The sequence below is a fragment of the Chionomys nivalis genome, chromosome 13, assembly GCF_950005125.1.
Source record: "Chionomys nivalis chromosome 13, mChiNiv1.1, whole genome shotgun sequence".
Taxonomy (NCBI): Eukaryota; Metazoa; Chordata; class Mammalia; order Rodentia; family Cricetidae; genus Chionomys; species Chionomys nivalis.
In genome coordinates this window covers 19,263,786-19,281,471 of record NC_080098.1, presented here as the reverse complement: position 1 = coordinate 19,281,471, position 17,686 = coordinate 19,263,786, and the positions used below count along the sequence as shown (strand labels likewise).

At 45.0% G+C, this 17,686-nt stretch overlaps 1 protein-coding gene across 3 annotated transcripts in view; it reads right to left on the bottom strand.

The window, feature by feature from the left end:
* Dclre1c (DNA cross-link repair 1C) overlaps positions 1 to 16,194 on the bottom strand; it is a 35,177-nt gene extending 18,983 nt beyond the window's left edge. For all 3 annotated transcript variants that reach the window (XR_009058176.1, XM_057786931.1, XM_057786932.1), the window contains exons 1-9: positions 16,065 to 16,194; positions 14,506 to 14,557; positions 11,225 to 11,309; positions 7,793 to 7,852; positions 5,707 to 5,762; positions 4,987 to 5,088; positions 4,435 to 4,507; positions 3,978 to 4,118; positions 616 to 717 (exon numbers count right to left, since the gene is read on the bottom strand). Coding sequence is in view for 2 of the 3 variants with exons in the window: in XM_057786931.1 (XP_057642914.1) it covers positions 616 to 717; positions 3,978 to 4,118; positions 4,435 to 4,507; positions 4,987 to 5,088; positions 5,707 to 5,762; positions 7,793 to 7,852; positions 11,225 to 11,309; positions 14,506 to 14,557; positions 16,065 to 16,173 (780 nt within the window). In the remaining variant the exon portion in view is untranslated. The remainder of the gene's footprint in view (positions 1 to 615; positions 718 to 3,977; positions 4,119 to 4,434; positions 4,508 to 4,986; positions 5,089 to 5,706; positions 5,763 to 7,792; positions 7,853 to 11,224; positions 11,310 to 14,505; positions 14,558 to 16,064) is intronic.
* Positions 16,195 to 17,686: the final 1,492 nt, after the last annotated feature.

Here is a 17,686-nt window from a genome sequence, read left to right as displayed (position 1 = left end):
ACAGGGAGTCCATTTTCTTTAAGGGTGTGGCTTCTGGCAGGTCAGCTGTGTCCCGTGGATGGCCCCACATCCAGGAAAATATGGGCAGCACAAACTGAACTCTACGGGTTATTAAAACTGACAAAAATAACAAAGCACACGCAGGTGGATGAACAGGGAGAAGTGGGTGGATCTGGGAAGAGTAGAGGGGACAAATATGACCGAAATTGACTGCATGCATTTTTCAAAGAATTAATATTTGCTTAAATTACAACTAGCACAGATTAATAACTTCATTACAAATAAATCTCCATTTTCATGTAGAAGAAGCAATTTTCTGTACGAATTTAAGAATCTGTGTGTGTTCCTCATTATGAGGCAGGTGTTCATGGAATATAGGTATGTGTAACGTGTGTGTTTCTCATTATGAGGCAGGTGCTCATGGAATATAGATATGTGTAACGTGTGTGTTTCTCATTATGAGGTAGGTGCTCATGGAATATAGGTATGTATAACTGCACGACCTCCAGCTAACAGCTGAGGAGCATGAAGTGTTCCGAAAGGGAATTTCTGAGCTGCTTTCTTGATCTCAATCTCTCAGGTCCCACAAAGATCAGGACAGATGTTTCTCAGTACCTTTGGGTGGCGGCAGGCATGGATTTGGGTGTTTCGGTCCGTGGTGAGATGGTGGAGGATATCAGGCATGTTTCTAAACATATCCATCTTGTCCACATGAACCTGTGTATAAGAGCAGGTAGAAGAAGCACACTGTTTGAGATGCAGTCCTGAGAGGACACACATTCCAGGGGACACTGTCCAGTTAGTGGATGAATCTTCTCTCTTGCAGTCTCGTTCTGGGCTGTGGTGTCCCTAGGCAAAGGGACATCCCATAGATTGCAGCTGATTGTGTTAATACTGTCCTTCAAGAATCATTTGGTTCATATTGCATCTCCTGGGTGTCAAACAATTCTAAACTCTAGCACTACAGCAGAGGCCAAAGCCGACAAAGACAATCAAGAAGCTCCCACTGGGCTGGTGAGATGGCTCAGTTGGGGCAAGTGTGGGCTAAAGAAGCTGTGGCCCTGAGTTCGATCTTCAGAACCCACTGAGAGGAGGGAGAGAAGCAACTGTAACATGTCCTGTGTGGCATGCATGTTACCACTCTAATGGCACACGACAGGCCACACAGGACAGCTGGTGTGGGGAAAAAAAGTAGGACCCAGATTGTCCTGCCACGTAGAACTTCACACGGCAAAGAGGAGAGAAAGATCCAGAAAAACAAATACTCAAATGTGGCTGACCTGGAGAAATTTAAGGCTAGTAACAGTTTAAAGTATTAAAACCAATGATGTTACTTTTACTCCAAGCTTGTCTTCTGGGTCTTTCAAAGCTGATATTAGTGCCTAAACTGATGTTAGGATCATGAAACAAAATTAAAATTGTAACAGTCTCATGTTGGTGTGAGACTAACAAACACAGAAATAATGTCAATTACTGTGCTGGCTGCTGCGGGTGCAGAAAGAACTTAGGCACAACTGCTTACCCGAGTGGCCTGTTGGACTTAGAGTTGATTTACTTATGACCATCGGAAGGAAAGATAAGAGATTGGGGAGAGGGGGCAGTCAGGAGACATTGATTTGCAGGCATTAGGAACTAAGTTTGATCCCCAGAACCATGCAAAAAATCTAGCTATGATGGCCTGAGCTTGTGATCCCAACTGGGAGATGGGACAGGAGGATCCCTGGGGCACACCTCTAGCCAGTCCACCTACTGGGTTCAGGCCAATGAGAGACTGTCTTTAAATGCAGAATCAGAGCCATGCACTGCACAGACACACAGAGAAAACAGAAGTCAGGTATGGTGATGCTTCTATTATCGCAGCACTCAGAAGACTGAGGCAGGAGGATCATGAATTTGAAGCCAGTCTGGCTACAGCGTGAGTTTCAGACAGACCTGGACAATGCACCCCTTTCTCCCAGGAAAGATGAAAGAAAATAAGGAAGAAAGAAAATAGTGAACGTGCCGTTCAGGCTCTCTGAGGAGGATGGGGAGGGCTAGAGTGAACTGTGGGAAAGAATCAGAAGAGCTGTGACCAGGAAGGCAGCCGCAGATCGTCTCTGAGGCACCTGAGTTGGGAACTTCACCACTTTTTCTTTGTAAACTCCTGATCTAGGATTATCCCCATCTCTGCCAAAGGGATGAAAGGAAACTCTGGGGCCACCATCGAAAGCCTCTCCCTGAAGCCTCCCTGCTCCCCACTACTCGCCCCCCCCAGGGTTCAGAGCTGTGGCTTCCACTCTTCACATACCCCTGAAATTACACCCCAAATAACTGTCACCACTAAACATAAGAGAGACAGAGTATGAAGAAGAATTTAAAAGACAGGTAATGCAAATGAGTGTGTGTGTGTGCATGTGCGCATGCACGTGAATATTATCACTACTGTGATTTTAATTTAAAAGCCCATTTTAATATCAAACACATAGGCAGAGTGACCCCAGATAAAACCAAATCTTTCTCAAAATGGATAATTCATGTCTATACATCAAAATATTTGGCTAGAACAACTTCCAGAAATACACCTGGGAACAGGAAAGGAGAGACAGACATTTATGTATAGAGACTGATGATGGAGGAAGGTCATTGGTTAAATAATAAAGAAACTGCTTGGCCCTCATAGGTTAGAGCACAGGTGGGTGGAGTAAACAGAACAGAATGCTGGGAGGAAGAGAGTTCAGATGCCATGCTCCCCTCTCCCGGGCAGACTCGATAGGTCTCCTTTCTGGGGCAGATGCGATGAAGCAAGCCGCCAGGTCAGACATGCTGAATCTTTCCCGGTAAGACTAGTGCTACACAGATTATTAGAGATGGGTTGATCGGGATATGAGAATTAGCCAGTAAGGGCTAGAGCTAATGGGCCAAGCAGTGTTTAAAAGAATACAGTTTGTGTGTTGTTATTTCTGGTGTAAAGCTAGCCGTGCAGGAGCTGGGCAGGACGAAAAGCAGGCCTGCAGCTCCACACAACAGAGTGAAGGTTAGAATTTTTTAATTTCAAACAGAAAAACTAGATTCCCCCTACCCCCAGTGCTGGGGATAGAACCCAGGGCCTTGTGCATGCCAGGTGAGTGCTCTGCCACTAAGTCACATGCCCGGCAAAACTAGATCATTTTAACAGTGCTAAAGTACATTGTGGGTCATTGTTAGGGCCTGGGCACAGATTTGTCATCGGGTGGATCTATATTTAATAGTACACAACTCCAAATGTCCACCTGGTCCCAATGTTTCGTTTTGTTCAGTGATTATTTCAAATCCATCTTCTCTCAGGCACAAAAGTTCCAGACACTTTTGAGTGCCCTGGAGGAGGAGGTGCATGCTCAACAGCCACCACACACACCCCAGGCTCTTCTGCCCTGGGTCTGAGCGGCCAGCATCAAACATCTGGGAAAGAGTGGTCAAAATGGACAAGTGGAAAACTCCAACCATGCCCAGCACTGACCCATTTACTAGCTCCAGGTCAATGTTCTTCATGTGTTGTTGGCCATGAGTCAAAGCAGGAAATATGATTTCCATAGCAACCTGATCAGCACACAATCAAGGAGAAATCCATATTCATGTGTATATGTGTGTTTCCAACCAGCTAAGTAAATGTTCACTGTCAATACCTAAACTGCAAACAATACAGCCAGGTATCACTGGATATCACTGGGTTCAAATTTACTTTTGATACTGGTCACAAATGCTATATTTATTTTATAACCCACACTTTGGGAAAAAATACTTTGCCTCTGGGGCATATTTTTAAGCTGTGACTGCCCTTTTGAGAGGATATGTACCTATAAAGATGAGGTGATTTCTAAGAGGCAGCTGTGTTTTGGCAAGCTGCTCCAACCCCCCCCACACTCCTTCTTCAGTTATTTGGGGAGGAGGAGGGAAAGGAGTAAGGGAAGGGAATAGGGAGGGGCAAGGTAAGGAAGGGGTTTAGGAAAAGCAAGAGGTACCTGGACTCCCAGCTCCTCACTCAGGTTAGTGAACAAATACTCATAGCCATAAGCTGCTTTACAGTTCAGCCACACAGCGTGGTATGGACTCCTAGTGATCCAGCTCCGAACCAGCTCCAAAATTCCTCTCAAGCACTCCTCCTAGATGGCCAAAGGAAAAAAAATTGATACTTTGAAGGAACTCATTAACCTTTCTCTTCTTCAACATTCAGAGGCAATTGCTTCCCAAAGGGGTAACTGCTGTAATAGCCTACACCAGCCATTCCAACAAGACAGGTGGCTACACCCCTAGCTCACCACCCCAGGCAGCCCCGTCACCCCAGGCAACCCCATCACCTCAGGCAGACCCATCACCTCAGGCAGCCCCGTCACCCAGGTGCCCCATCACCCCAGGCAGCCCCATCACCCCAAGCAGTCCCGTCACCCCAAGCAGTCCCTTCACCCCAGGCAAACATACACGACTTGGAATTTGATAAAACCTTGGGTCACAGAATGTGGTGTCTAAATATACACTTTGGATGTCTTTTACTCTGAGAAGAAGAAAAAAAATACTGTTAGCTATTTCATGGGACATAACTGTGTATAAAATGATGTAGAACCCGAGTTATTTTCAAGTGTGTGCCACTCTGCTTCCAAATCTGTTGTCCATCAATTTCACTGGAACAATATTCATCCAATAAAATACATATTTATGAGCCAGTTGGTGTTGGCACACACTTGTAGTCCCAGCACTCTGGAGGCAGAGGCAGGTGGGTCTCTGTGAGTTCAAGGCCAGCCTGGTCTACAGAGCGAGTTCAGATTTTGAAGCAGAGAAATGACTCTGTGGGTAAAGACACCGATCACCAAGCCTGACAGCCTGGGTTCCCCTGCCAGGGCCCATGTGGTGAAACGGGACCCACTCCCACAAATTATCCTCTGACCTACACACACACACACACACACACACACACACACACACACACACAATTTATTCAACCTGCACAGCCAAGAATTATAGAAGGTCCTCTACCTGCCCCCAGAGTGCAGAAGCTCCATTCTAGAAGCTTCTCCTTTTGCCAGTCTGAAGTCTCCTGTATATAAGACAGTTCCATTACTGCCCTGAAATAAAAACCTGAAAAATAAATGTATCTCAATAACTTCCAAATCACAAAGTCTTAAGAAAGCTAAAATCACAGCAAAGGCCTCCTGCCAAACATATGCCTTACAAGGTAGTGTTAGAATTTTGGCAGTGCTAAGTCCTGGTGACTACCACTTTTCCCCATGGGGAGCAAAAACAAAAATGATAAAGTATGATCAAACAGGATGGGAACATTACTGAATCTGTACTAGGCATGGCCTGGAATATTCTAGCACTTCCTAATATACACTTAAATCATTGCATTCCAGAGAGAGAAACATCCCCGTGATATGACAGCGCATAGACACAGAGGAAATCCCAATTTCAGGCATGTACACTGAGAAAGCCACAAACATCACTATGATATGACAGCGCAGAGACACAGAAGAAATCCCAATTTAAGGCATGTACACTGAGAAAGCCACATTTCATGGGGTCTTCATCTCGGCTTCCCAACCTCAATTCTGAAGGAAAGATTAAAGACACTGCCAGAAAAAGGAAATCTATCTCTGTACACATACTACCCTTTAGATGCTAAAAAGTTATCTCTATAAACATAATACATACTTATATACTTATATAAGAAGAAATGGGAACAGAGGGGCCCCTTACATAACTGATCCTGGGCAGTGACCAGCTGGTAAGAGAGTCACAACAACCTCTTCCTTCTAAAAAAAAAGAAAGAAAACAATAGTACAAAAGTCATCATGAGGAGCAGCCTAACTCATAGTCCATAGCATCACCTCTTTCAGTCTCTCAACTCTTCAAACTAAACAGAGCTATGACAGGACTCGGTTCCTTTTCTAGGCACACACACAAGAGAATGGTCACAAGAGAAAATCTGTGCATGGACATTCATGGCATAATCACTCACACCAGCCCCAGAGTGGAAACACTTCATAATGCCTAGCAATGGATGAATGGATAAACAGCATGAGGCTTGTCCACACCATGGGATACTATTTGGCCATAAAGATAAGATTCTATATATGCATGCCACCCACATACAGGGATGCCTATTGAAAAATGCTCAGAGAAAGAAGTCCTATGATGTATAATAATTCCACAAATAGGCACGTCCAAAAAGATAGAAAGGAAAACAACAGCCACCAGGAGCTGTGACAGGAAGGGATGGAAGTGGCTGTAACAGGCACAGGTTTTTCTGAGTGGTAAAAATATTCTAAAATTGACTACGGTGGTGTACGGATAGTTCTGTGAATGCATTAGAGCTACCAGGTCTTCAAGGGGGTGAATTGTGTGTTGATGAATATTGTAATAATGCTATTATTAACAGAAAAAAGGAGTGGGTGCAGCCCGGTCCCAGCTCATCACATTGTACATGGCATTGTCCTTTAAGACAGAGCCTGCTGGGCACCACTGACTGCTCAGCTTTCAAGAGGAGCAGAGCTCTGTCTGCAATGGTTCACTGCTCAGTAATAATTCCTCAGCCACTTCTCACAGTGGGGGTCTCCAGGTTGGGGCTGGGGACACACTGCACAAAAGCCAGGTCACAGGACAAGGCATGTAAATGGCATCGCACAGACAAGTGGCACAGCAAGACCCCAACAAGAGCCTGCCCGGTGCTCAGTGCTGGGCTTGGAGGAAGCATCTGCAGGTGACAAAGCCAATGATAACATCCCTCCCAGGTCACACTTGCAAAAATTCAGGCTTGCTCTCTCTCCCTCATTCTCTCCCTCTCCTTCCCTTCTTGTCCCTGGCCCTACCAGGATGAAATTGAAGAAGAATACACCCTGTGTTCTAGCATTTAAATGGTCACCTCTCTTCTGGTCACCTTCTGAGTTCCACACTGTGGAGCCACATATGATGCTGTTATAACAGACTACAGAGCAAAGCTAACTTGGCTGCCAGAAAACAGGCAAATCCCCCTAGCCCTTGGTGTCATTTAGACTGAGTTTTGCTTTGTTTTAAGGCAGGCCTACAGTCTTATTTACTATTAAACAATACAACCATAAAGTACTAGCTCTAAATTTAAGACTAAAAAGTAAATTTTATCACTTGGGCAGAGACTTTGTTTGTAATTAAAAAATTATTAAAAAAGAAGATAGCCATTGTACTTGAGTTTGCTTCAAAAATATTAACAAACCACTATTTTATATCCCAGATATAAGAAACAATAAATAATAACATTGTGTACTATGTGTACTATTAACAAATAACATTCTTGTCATAAACATGGAGAGAGAGAGAATAAATACACCATGTTTAGTCCTTCTAATGTTTGAAATAATTCTAACAATCTATGACTGAATGTCTCCATTCCCTGAAGCTGGGGGTTCAAACAATGACCCCTGGGAATTTAACTAAGAAGCTTTTGACAGGTGATTAATTCTTGAAGTTAACCCCCCAGAAAACAGATTAGTGCCCTTAAGGGGGAACTTTTACTTCTCCTTGTGTGAGAAATAATAGCTAAGAATCCACAATGAGAGAACCCCAATCTTCAGTCAGAGAACCCCAGCCCACAGCGAGAGAACCCCAATCTTCAGTCAGAGAATGCCAGGCCATGGGGAGAGAACCCCAGCAAATAGGGATCGAAACACTCACAAATGTTGTGGTTGTTTTTCTAAAAATTTACTTCATTCATAAATTATTGTTTATGAATAAATGAGCATTCCAAATTAAAGAGAAAGTTAAAGAATCATTTTAGCACAAATAAAAAATACAAAATATGTATAGTTACCTCACCTGATGCCTCGTCAACTAAAGCTATCTGGGTAGGAGTTTCAATTTCAATTGCTATCTGGAAAGAGATTAAGTGAGGACGTTATAGACTCCACGTAACCATTTGTGATTTCAGTAAAATCAGTAGTTTAAGAAAATGGCATAACAAAACAAAAATGTCTTCAATAGCTCAGTGTTACAGCACTTGCTTAGCGTGTACAGGCCTTAGGCTCCAGGCTCAGCACACACACAGAGCACATATGCTCAGTATACCGCCCCTCCCCCACAGTAACCAGGAACAAATGTTAAAATATCCCATTTATAGATGAAAAGCATCAGCTCATGCTACATCATGAAACCACTGGGCTGGAGACTGTTTTGAAGAGATTTTGGAGAACTTCCATTTTCTTCACTTTTCCTATCTGCATGTGCATGTATGTGGAGGGCATGCATGGGGGTACATTAAGCACTCCACCGCTGAGCTGCAGCACCAGCTCTAGATAGATTTTCCTGTAGTGGACAAACCCGTACAGCCATTGTATGTGGCATGAACACCAGTCTTGGGATTGCTTATAGGTGAACCTGAGCCCTGAGGTCATCCATTGTATTCAATCAGTGATGGTTTTCTGAGACTTAAGGTGTTTCTGAAGGAGCATGGTTTTCTGAGACTTAAGGTGTTTCCGAAGGAGCATGGTTTTCAGAGACTTACGGTATTTCTGAAGGAGCATGGTTTTCAGAGACTTACGGTGTTTCTGAAGGAGCATGGTTTTCAGAGACTTACGGTATTTCTGAAGGAGCATGGTTTTCTGAGACTTACGGTGTTTCTGAAGGAGCATGGTTTTCTGAGACTTACGGTGTTTCCGAAGGAGCGTGGTTTTCAGAGACTTACGGTGTTTCTGAAGGAGCGTGGTTTTCAGAGACTTACGGTATTTCTGAAGGAGCGTGGTTTTCAGAGACTTACGGTATTTCTGAAGGAGCGTGGTTTTCAGAGACTTACGGTATTTCTGAAGTAGCTCCACAACCCCTGCAGGACTCTAGTCACAAGACGGTCCTGGCAAACCCGGAACGTCTTATATTACTGTGCACATGATAAGGACTATAAAGCTGCAGGGGTGTGATATAAATATGCTTCTCTGTGGCTGTTTGAGGTTCAGTTCATCGAGGCTGAGCCTCCCTGCTGCCTCAGAGCCCCATTACATCCTGGAGTGATCCTCTTTCTTTGATCATCCTGGTTCTCAGAACAGCGACACCACATTGGTGCGTATGTGTTCCTGTGAACATGCATGTGCGTATGGAAGCAGAGGCTGGCGTCAGGTGTCCTCCTCCATGACCTTTTCCTTCTTCCAGACAGGGTCTCTCACTAGACCTTCAGTTGGCCAGTGAGCAGCAGCGATCCTCCTCTCTCCAATGCCCCAGGGCTGGGCTCACAGGGTTTATATACTCCCCAGTCAAGGGCCAATGTGACCATAACTCATGCAGTACCAAAGCAGGCGGTCAGCACTATCGAGGCTGGAAGGAGATGCTGACATGGCTTGGCTGCCCTCCCAGACCCTAGATGCCTTTGTGAATTCCAGCTTATGTTGTCTCTTCCCCACTTCCTGACTGCCTCAGACTAAGGGCAGAGGTACAGCCTGGTCTAGAGGTGAAGGGAGAGCAGTCCAGCTGCTGTGACACATCTGCAGTGGACACTCAGCTGCCGCGATACATCTGCAGGGGACACTGACATCCTTCAGCTGGCAGGGGGATAGACACGCATGACAAACCGCTACTCCTAGCACGGGATCTTCTGGGTGCAGCACCCAAGCAGGGTGAAAGGGGCTGATGTGGCTTTAGAGGCAGCAGATGTTGGTAGCTGTTTTTATTGAAACATAATGTCCACACAGACTTATTAGGTACAGAACAATAATCTGGTTCGTATGTGTCGTGATCAAATTGAGTTATCATAATTCAGTCCCCTTAACTATTCATCATCCCATTCTTTGTGAATCATTGGATTCCTTATTATCACAGACTGTTGGAGGCTCAGTCTGTACACAGTTGTTCTTGTCTTGTTTCCTTTTTTAAAGATAATTGTTCACATTTAGTTGATTATTGTGGAGTGGAGGGGAAGTGAGCATACACGCAGAGGTCAGAAGCTCACTTGGAGTTCGATCTCTCCTTCTGCCATAGAGGTCCCGGGGTCAAACTTGGGTCATTAGCTTTTCCGGCAAGTCCTTTCCCTCTGAGCCACCTCACAGGCTCTTGTCTCATGTTCTGTTGTTTTGTAGCACTGGGGACCAAACACACTAGGCACGCACCACCTCTGAGCTGCGCACCTGGCCGCTGTGGTAAAGAGGTTGGCCGGGGCTTGCTTTGATCTGGCCATTTTTGGCAGAGGCATGCCAGGTGTGGGGCAGAGAAGACAGAGGAGCCGGGGCTTGAAAGCTGTCACCTGCCAGACAAGACACTACCCTTCATGCAGACTTCTGACAGCTACTTAAAGCCTGCCCTCCGCAGCAATCCTAACCCTAGACCTACGCTCTACAGTGGACATGACTGTGTGTGGACATGACAGATTCCAGCAGGCATCACTTTGAGCGAGAGGTATTTTGTTGACGGCATATATGTTCATGTCCTCTTGAGCTGCAGCTTCTCATCACAGTGAATGATCCTCCGTGGATCTTTCAGTTCTCTGGCCTTTTGTTTGGCTGGCTTCTTTGGCCTTTAGTTCTACTCCATATGATGGAAAACCGCTATACTGGCATTTTGGGTTTCTGTTTGGTTTATGCTGTTCCTTCCCTTTCTTTCTTTTTTCTTTTTAAAATCTATCCTTTTGCTTTATCTAGATCTAGGTTAGTATTGGCCTGTCTTTGAGCTTTCTTAATTTTTCTCACCTCCACTGAGAAATCTGCTCCTCCTTTAGATAATAAGGTTCATAGCAGGACTTTGTCTGCCATGTTTACATTTTATGTGTGCAGCAATTTTCTTTTGACTACCTTCTGGAGGAGAGATCCATTTCATTTTGACAGAATAAAAGTTATCCATTCTGGGCCAGGTATGGTGGCACACACATTTAATCCTAGCACTCAGGTGGCAGAAGCAGGTGGATCTTTGAGTTTGAGGTCAGCTTGGTCTATATAGCAAATTCCAGACCAGTCAAAGTTACATAGCGAGATCCCTCCCCCCCCTCAAAGTATGCATTCTATATCTCATTCTTTTTTTGTCATGTAGGTCAAGTGTAAGACCTAAAGCACATTCTCGTGGAACAAGAAACAGCCAATTGCTGACTCCTAAACTGCGGAATTACACAGCAAATACCACTGCTCTAATGGTGAGTCTATAATGTGTGAAGAAAGGAGTTTTGAATAATTCCAAAGAGTTTTTCAAAAGGATGCCTCTAAAAATACTCCCCATGTCTACAACAAAGTAGTGCTATGCAAAAATTACAATTTTAAAATTACAAGTGACTTACAATTCGTTTTTCCCAGAATTTGTACTTTGTGCTAGTTAACAGCAGCTCCTTGGTAACTGGAGAACAGTACAGGAAAACCTTCAAACTGAAAGCAAAAAAAAAAAAAAAAATTGGAGAAAAGCTGTTTCAGCAGAATTCACAAGTCCCTTTGGTGAGTCAGCAATGCATTTCACGGGCTATGATCTTTCTCCAGTAAATCACAATCAGGGAAAGTGTGACGGCAGTGGCTGCCATGACTTGGCTATAAAAGCCCCTCTAAAACCCACATGCTAAGGCTTGGTGTCCAGTACGGTGTTCAGAAAGAGGCGGGGCTTTGGAGGTACGGAAGGCCTCTGACAGATTAACGCTGTGATGGAGTCATGAACTGATATGACAGCATTACTGGAGGCGGGGCTAACGGGGGGAGGATGTCCCTGGGGAAACATCCTTGGCGGGTAGACCTTATCCCTGGTCCTCCCTGTCTCTTCCTTTCTGCTTCACGGCAGGAGGGACCAGCTTTCATGTGCCATGTCTTTTGCCACGTTTCTTCCTCGCTGGGTGCCTAAGAGCTCTGGAGCCAACCAATCACAGACGGAAACCAGGAAGCAAAGTAGATCTTCTCTCAGGTGCCTTGCCACAGCGCCACAGCGCCAAGCCGGCTAACAAAGTACCGGTATACCATCACCCATTTCAGTCCCGTCACCATGCAGGGTCCTCCCCTCCCTAAGAAGCGCATCGCTTCTCTTCTGTTGAAACCATGTGCTGGGGGCTTAATGTGTAGCCTAGCAAATGAGCCCCCATCATGAAAAGAGGAAAAAAAAAATAAAGCTTATATGTGGTCAGGTACAACTAGGAAGGATTACCATCAAATGTTACTTCTAGGAAACAGAAAGAGGGTGCTGGGAACAGAGAATTCTGCTTTTTGCTTCATATAAATCTACTTTTCTGTGTATGCTGAAGAGCAAAGCCAGAGCCTTGTGTAGCCGGTCACGTGCTCTACCCCTGAGCAGCTCCTCCGGTCCTTGTATTTACATTTCTAGTGAACAGATACTAATTTCTATTAAACTCTAAAAATGTCATGGTATAGCTTGGAGATTAGGAATACACTCCAAGCTGAATTATAGTTCCACACACTGTATACTCCATCTGTTTGCATTATTTGAGGTACATAAGCCAGGGCTACATGGTGAGACTGTGTCTCGAACACACCTATCCACACCCACACATTTCCACGCTACCAGGAAGGGCTTACGAGCCCTCATTTTGAACTGGGCAGATCTCTGTAGCCGCCTTGACTACAGAATATGATGGAGGTAATTGCAGAACTGCTTTTGTTTTTGTTTTAGTACTAAAGCATTTGTATTGGAAATACAAACACTGTATTTTTTTTAAATGTTTAAATATAAAAACCAGCACATGGTTTTAACATAAGAGAAGCGATGGACTTCTTAGGGAGGGGAGGACCCTGCATGCCCCCTCCTCCTGCTCAATGACAGGTCTGAAATGGGTGGTGGTATACCGGTACTTTGTTAGCCAGCTTGTCGCTGTGGCAAGGCACCTGAGAAAAACCACTTCAAAGGGGGAAGATCTACTTTGCTTAGAGTAGATTTTGTTTTAATACCAAGATCTACGTTGAGATAGGGTTTCTCTGTGTAACAGCACTGACTGTCCTGAAACTCACTATGCAGATCAGGCTGCCCTCAAACTCACATGAATCTGTCTGCCTCTGCCTCTCCAGGGCTGGAATTACAGAGGCACGTCACCACACCTGGCAAAAAGACTCTTCAAGCTTGCTCTCCAGACAATATGCCTGCCTCCTGACTCTCCCTTGGGACTTTGTTTTGTTTATTTTGACAGGGTCTCACTATGTCATCCTGGCTAACCTGGAACTTACTATGTAGACCAGACTGGCCTCAAACTCACAAAGATTTGTCTGTGCTTCTGCCTCCCGAGTGCCTGGACTAAAAGCCTACTTCACCATAGTTCTCCCGGGATGTACAGTTTTCAACCCTGGATTCTCTACAAACAAAACTAGCTGTCTCGAGTTAAAGAAGCTTCTCAGAGACAGCCAAGCTCAGAAAGCCAGCTATCCTAGGCTTTGTTGCTGTTACATGCTTCCTGCCAAGTTTCAGACACTCGAGTCTTCAGATTTCAGTCCCACCTGATGGCAGGCAGGCAGAAAGGAGCAATCCCCACTGTACACTCTCACAATTCCTGATGCAGAGGAACCGAGAGACTGGTGTTATCTTAAAACACTCAGTTACAAGGTGATGCTACACGGCTGATACGTAGGCTCTGACATCAGGCAGACCTGGATAAAAAACCTGGTCCTGCCACTCACTGGACCTATGACACTGAGCAACTCATTTAACCTGTTTGGCTTCTTAGTATCCTCATCTGTAAATCAGAAATAACAATAGTACCTATTTAAAGGTTATCAAGAGGTTCTGATGAGGACAACAGCTCCACCTGGGCCACTGCAGTCTCAATCTCCACCATGCCTGGCCCATCACAGCAGCCAGGGCATCTTGTTAGTCTAGGATTCTCGAACAACCACTCATATACATAAACATACACCCTTACAAAAATGAAAGCAAATGAGCCATTGCTGCAGCCAGCAACACAGATGGGCCACAGAAATACAATGTTAAGACAAAGTTGGAGCTGGAGAGTTGGCTCAGCAGTTGGGATAGTCGCTCTTCCAGAAGACCCAGGTTCAATTCCTAGCACTCACATAGCCATTACAAATGTCTGTTACCCTGGCACCTTCTGGCTTCTGTGGGCACTGCACATAAGTGGTATGTATATATACTATATACGCAGGCAAAAACAAGCATTTACATGAAACAAAAATAATAAGGTTTTGAAAAATGTTTAAGAAGATTTCTTAATCTATAGAGTATATGATCCTATTTACTTATTTTTGTTTTTTTTTTTTTTGACAAATTCTTACTATGTAACCCAGGCTGGCCTTGAACTCACAACCCTCTTGTTTCCTCAGTGTGGGGGTTACACCACCACGTCAAGTCTTCTAGTTATATAAAATTCAAGAATAACCAAAGTTGGACCATCATGACGAAAGGTCAAAATAGGAATTAGTTCTGGGAGAAGGAGCAGCAGTGATTATACAGGGTTCCTGGGATATTGGTAGTAGTGTTCGATTTCTCATCGGTAGGGAAGCTAGATAGTGTTTATACAGGCTTATCAGGCTACCCCTTAAGGTGGAAGTACTGTTCTGTCTAGGTGCTATCTCTTAGTTAAGATGGCTACTTATATGCCAATAAGTAACAAAAATCAATTACCTGCATTCCAGCCTTCTTTTCATGGAAGGAGCCCTCAATCCTTTCATGTGATCTACAAGAAAAAGAATCAGAAATCATAAAACAAGTTTTCCTTCACTTTTTTAAAAGAGGATTCCTTGGCCCACGACAGCTGGGTTGTCTTTGTGAGCTTCCTATTGAGAGACATTACATAAGGCTCACTGTTATGAGCAAACTGATCCCACAGGTCTTTGGTCCTTCTGTAGATGAAGAATGTTTCGGAGTACAAAGCAGGAACCACTCAAAGTTGTCCAACCTGAGCGGATGAAAAGAAGCCCCACATGGCTGAGGAGACAGAGGCAGGCAATTGCTATGTGAACTGATTTGACGACACCAAGGATATGAGAACTCTGCCAGATAACCTAAAAAAGTGATATAAGTAGAAAAATGAGGGGCTGGAGAGATGGCTCAGAGGTTAAGAGCACTGGCTGCTCTTCCAGAGGTCCTGAGTTCAATTCCCAGCAACTACATGGTGGCTCACAACCATCTATGAGATCTGGTGCCCTCTTCTGGTGGGCAGGCATACATGCAAACAGAACATTATATACATGATAATTAAATTAAAAAGATGCTGCTTTAGAAGAAGAAGAGGAGGAGGAAGAGGAGGAAGAGGAGGAAGAGGAGGAAGAAGGAGAAGGAGAAGGAGAAGGAGAAGGAGAAGAAGAAGAAGAAGAAGAAGAAGAAGAAGAAGAAGAAGAAGAAGAAGAAGAAGAAGAAGAAGAAGAAAATGAATGAGCCGGGTGGTGGTGGCACACCCTTTAATCCCAGCGCTCAGGAGACAGAGGTAGGCGGATCTCTGTGAGTTTGAGGCCAGCCTGGTCTACAGAGTGAGCAGAGTGAGTTCCAGGAAAGGATCCAGCTACACCGAGAAACCCTGTCTCAAAACAAACAAACAAAACGACCTGGCCAAGCTTATGGATTGTGTGTGTGTGTGTCAGAGAGAGAGAGAGAGAGAGAGAGAGAGAGAGAGAGAGAGAGAGAGAGAGAGAGAGAGAGAGAGAGAGAGACAGAGAGAGAGACAGAGAGAGACAGAGAAACACACACAGAGAGAAATAGAGATTAGTGTGTGTATTAGATATTGTGTGTGTGTGTGTGTGAGAGAGAGAGAGAGAGAGAGACAGAGAGACAGACAGACAGAGACAGAGAGAGATAGGCAGGCAGACAGACAGTCACAGATCGCAGGCTCTTGCCTAATGTAGAAGTTTTGAAACATGTTTTCTTTGCGCGTGACAAACGAGAGTTAGGGAGGTATGGGCAAGAGCTAACTAAACCTTACCAGACCTCTCTTAGGATAGCAACCAGCACTTCTAACAGCTTAGCCTTACCAGAGGGTCCTGTCAGATTGCAACCGGAGTTGGGGTTACAGAGGTCGTACTGAACTCAATAAAGCAAAGGCGAGGCTAAGAGCAGACTGGGACCAGGGGTGCTTTCCAGTGCCTCGCTGGGTCCGCGGCCTGCTCTCTCCTTCACCAGGCCCCGACCCTTCGTACCATCTCCAGCCTTAGTGCGGTCGCAGTAGATAGCAAGAGGGGCTCACTCACCCTTGTGACAGTGCGAAAGGAAGTAGGCGCGGGCTTTCAGGTTCTCCCGGTCAAAGCGGTCAATAGAGATGGTTGGATATTCCACCATCTGTCCCTGGAAGGAGCTCATGGCGCCAGGAAGGCTAGCCCCTAAGCCCGCCGCGGAAGCCGAGATGCACACTGACCCTGGGTGCCGCCACTTCCGGGAACCTGTGCGCCGCCTCCCATAGGCCGGTCGAGCCCAGCCACGTCCAATCAAAGGAGCCTTGCGGCTGGGGGCAGAGCTAAAAACATCCAGTCCTGTCCCCGCGTCCCAGGACTCTCGGTTTAAATGACTGCAACAGCTATGCACTAGCTTAAGTACAACCGTGAACAAGCACCAACAGACTCTATTAACTAACGAAGAGTCAGAGGTCGTTTTCTCATCCAGCCCTCCTGGTTATCCTGTAAAATACAAACTGGGAGAAGAGGGAAAAAGGAAAAAGAACTTGATCTTCTGTTGACAAGAGGAAATAAATCCAAGGCTCACGGAGCGGAGCCGTGTCGCTATCTCACAGCTGGTCACTGGAGGGTCGCGTTCCTGCCAGAAAGTAACAAAGGAAACCAAAAGTGTTTGGTGCACTGGTGCAGAGCTGCCCGCATCTGTGGAGTAATCGATGCAGGAAATAAAGCACAGCTGGAAATAGTGGCCAGGGAGCTTCCATTTTTCTAATCATACTGCCTCTTCGATAATAGAGTCTGTTGGTGCTTGTTCACAGTGTGCATAAGCTAACTATGTCTTGAAGGCTACAATTCAGACATACATTCTTAGAGGAAAAGAAAAATAAAAGTAAATATCCTGTTGATCTGCTAGCCTCCAGTAATCATTGGAGCTGTATTTTTAGGAAGCCAGAGGATGTATATAAAGAAACAGGGGGAGAGGATAATGTTTGGGAAAGTTCATGGTAACACTAATAAGATCCACTAAAGACTTTTCCCAGTGGTCTTTATTGTCTCCTTCCTAGCAAGTTCTCCTTAGACGCTGTTGATCACAAACAACCGGAACCTCCAAATCCTGCTATGCAGAACACTTCCACAAGCCTTATGGAGGTGGAAAGGAAAATTCCCAAAAGGGCAGAGAGCTAATTACCTTATCTGGGGCTACTTCTAACCCTTGGAAATGGCCATTCCTTGTCCACCTCTGTGTTGGAATTAACCTCTTGTGACTAACAGATGAGAACCGGTTGGATCTATTAATCTAGCGGACCACTAGTTTCTACCAATCCAAAAGCTATGAATGTTGTCAGATAGCACCTTGGGCCTACACAAGAGCTTCCCCACCTTCTCTGTATCTGCCTCTCTGATGTGTCCAGAATTTTTTGTTGTTGTTTTGTTTTAAGAGACAGGGTTTCTCTGTGAAACATCCTGGCTGTGCTTGAACTCACAGAGATCTGATTGCCTATGCCTGCCTATGCCTCCCAAGTGCTGGGATCAAAGATATATGCACCACTACCACCTGACCCAGAAATACATTTTAAACATGCCTTGATTTATGACTTTCTTTGTTATATAATACTTCACAAAGTTGTTTCCACATTGGAAAATGGAATTTAGGGTGACCTAAGTCTGTGTTCCTGGCCCATGGTCACTTAAAAAGAACTCCA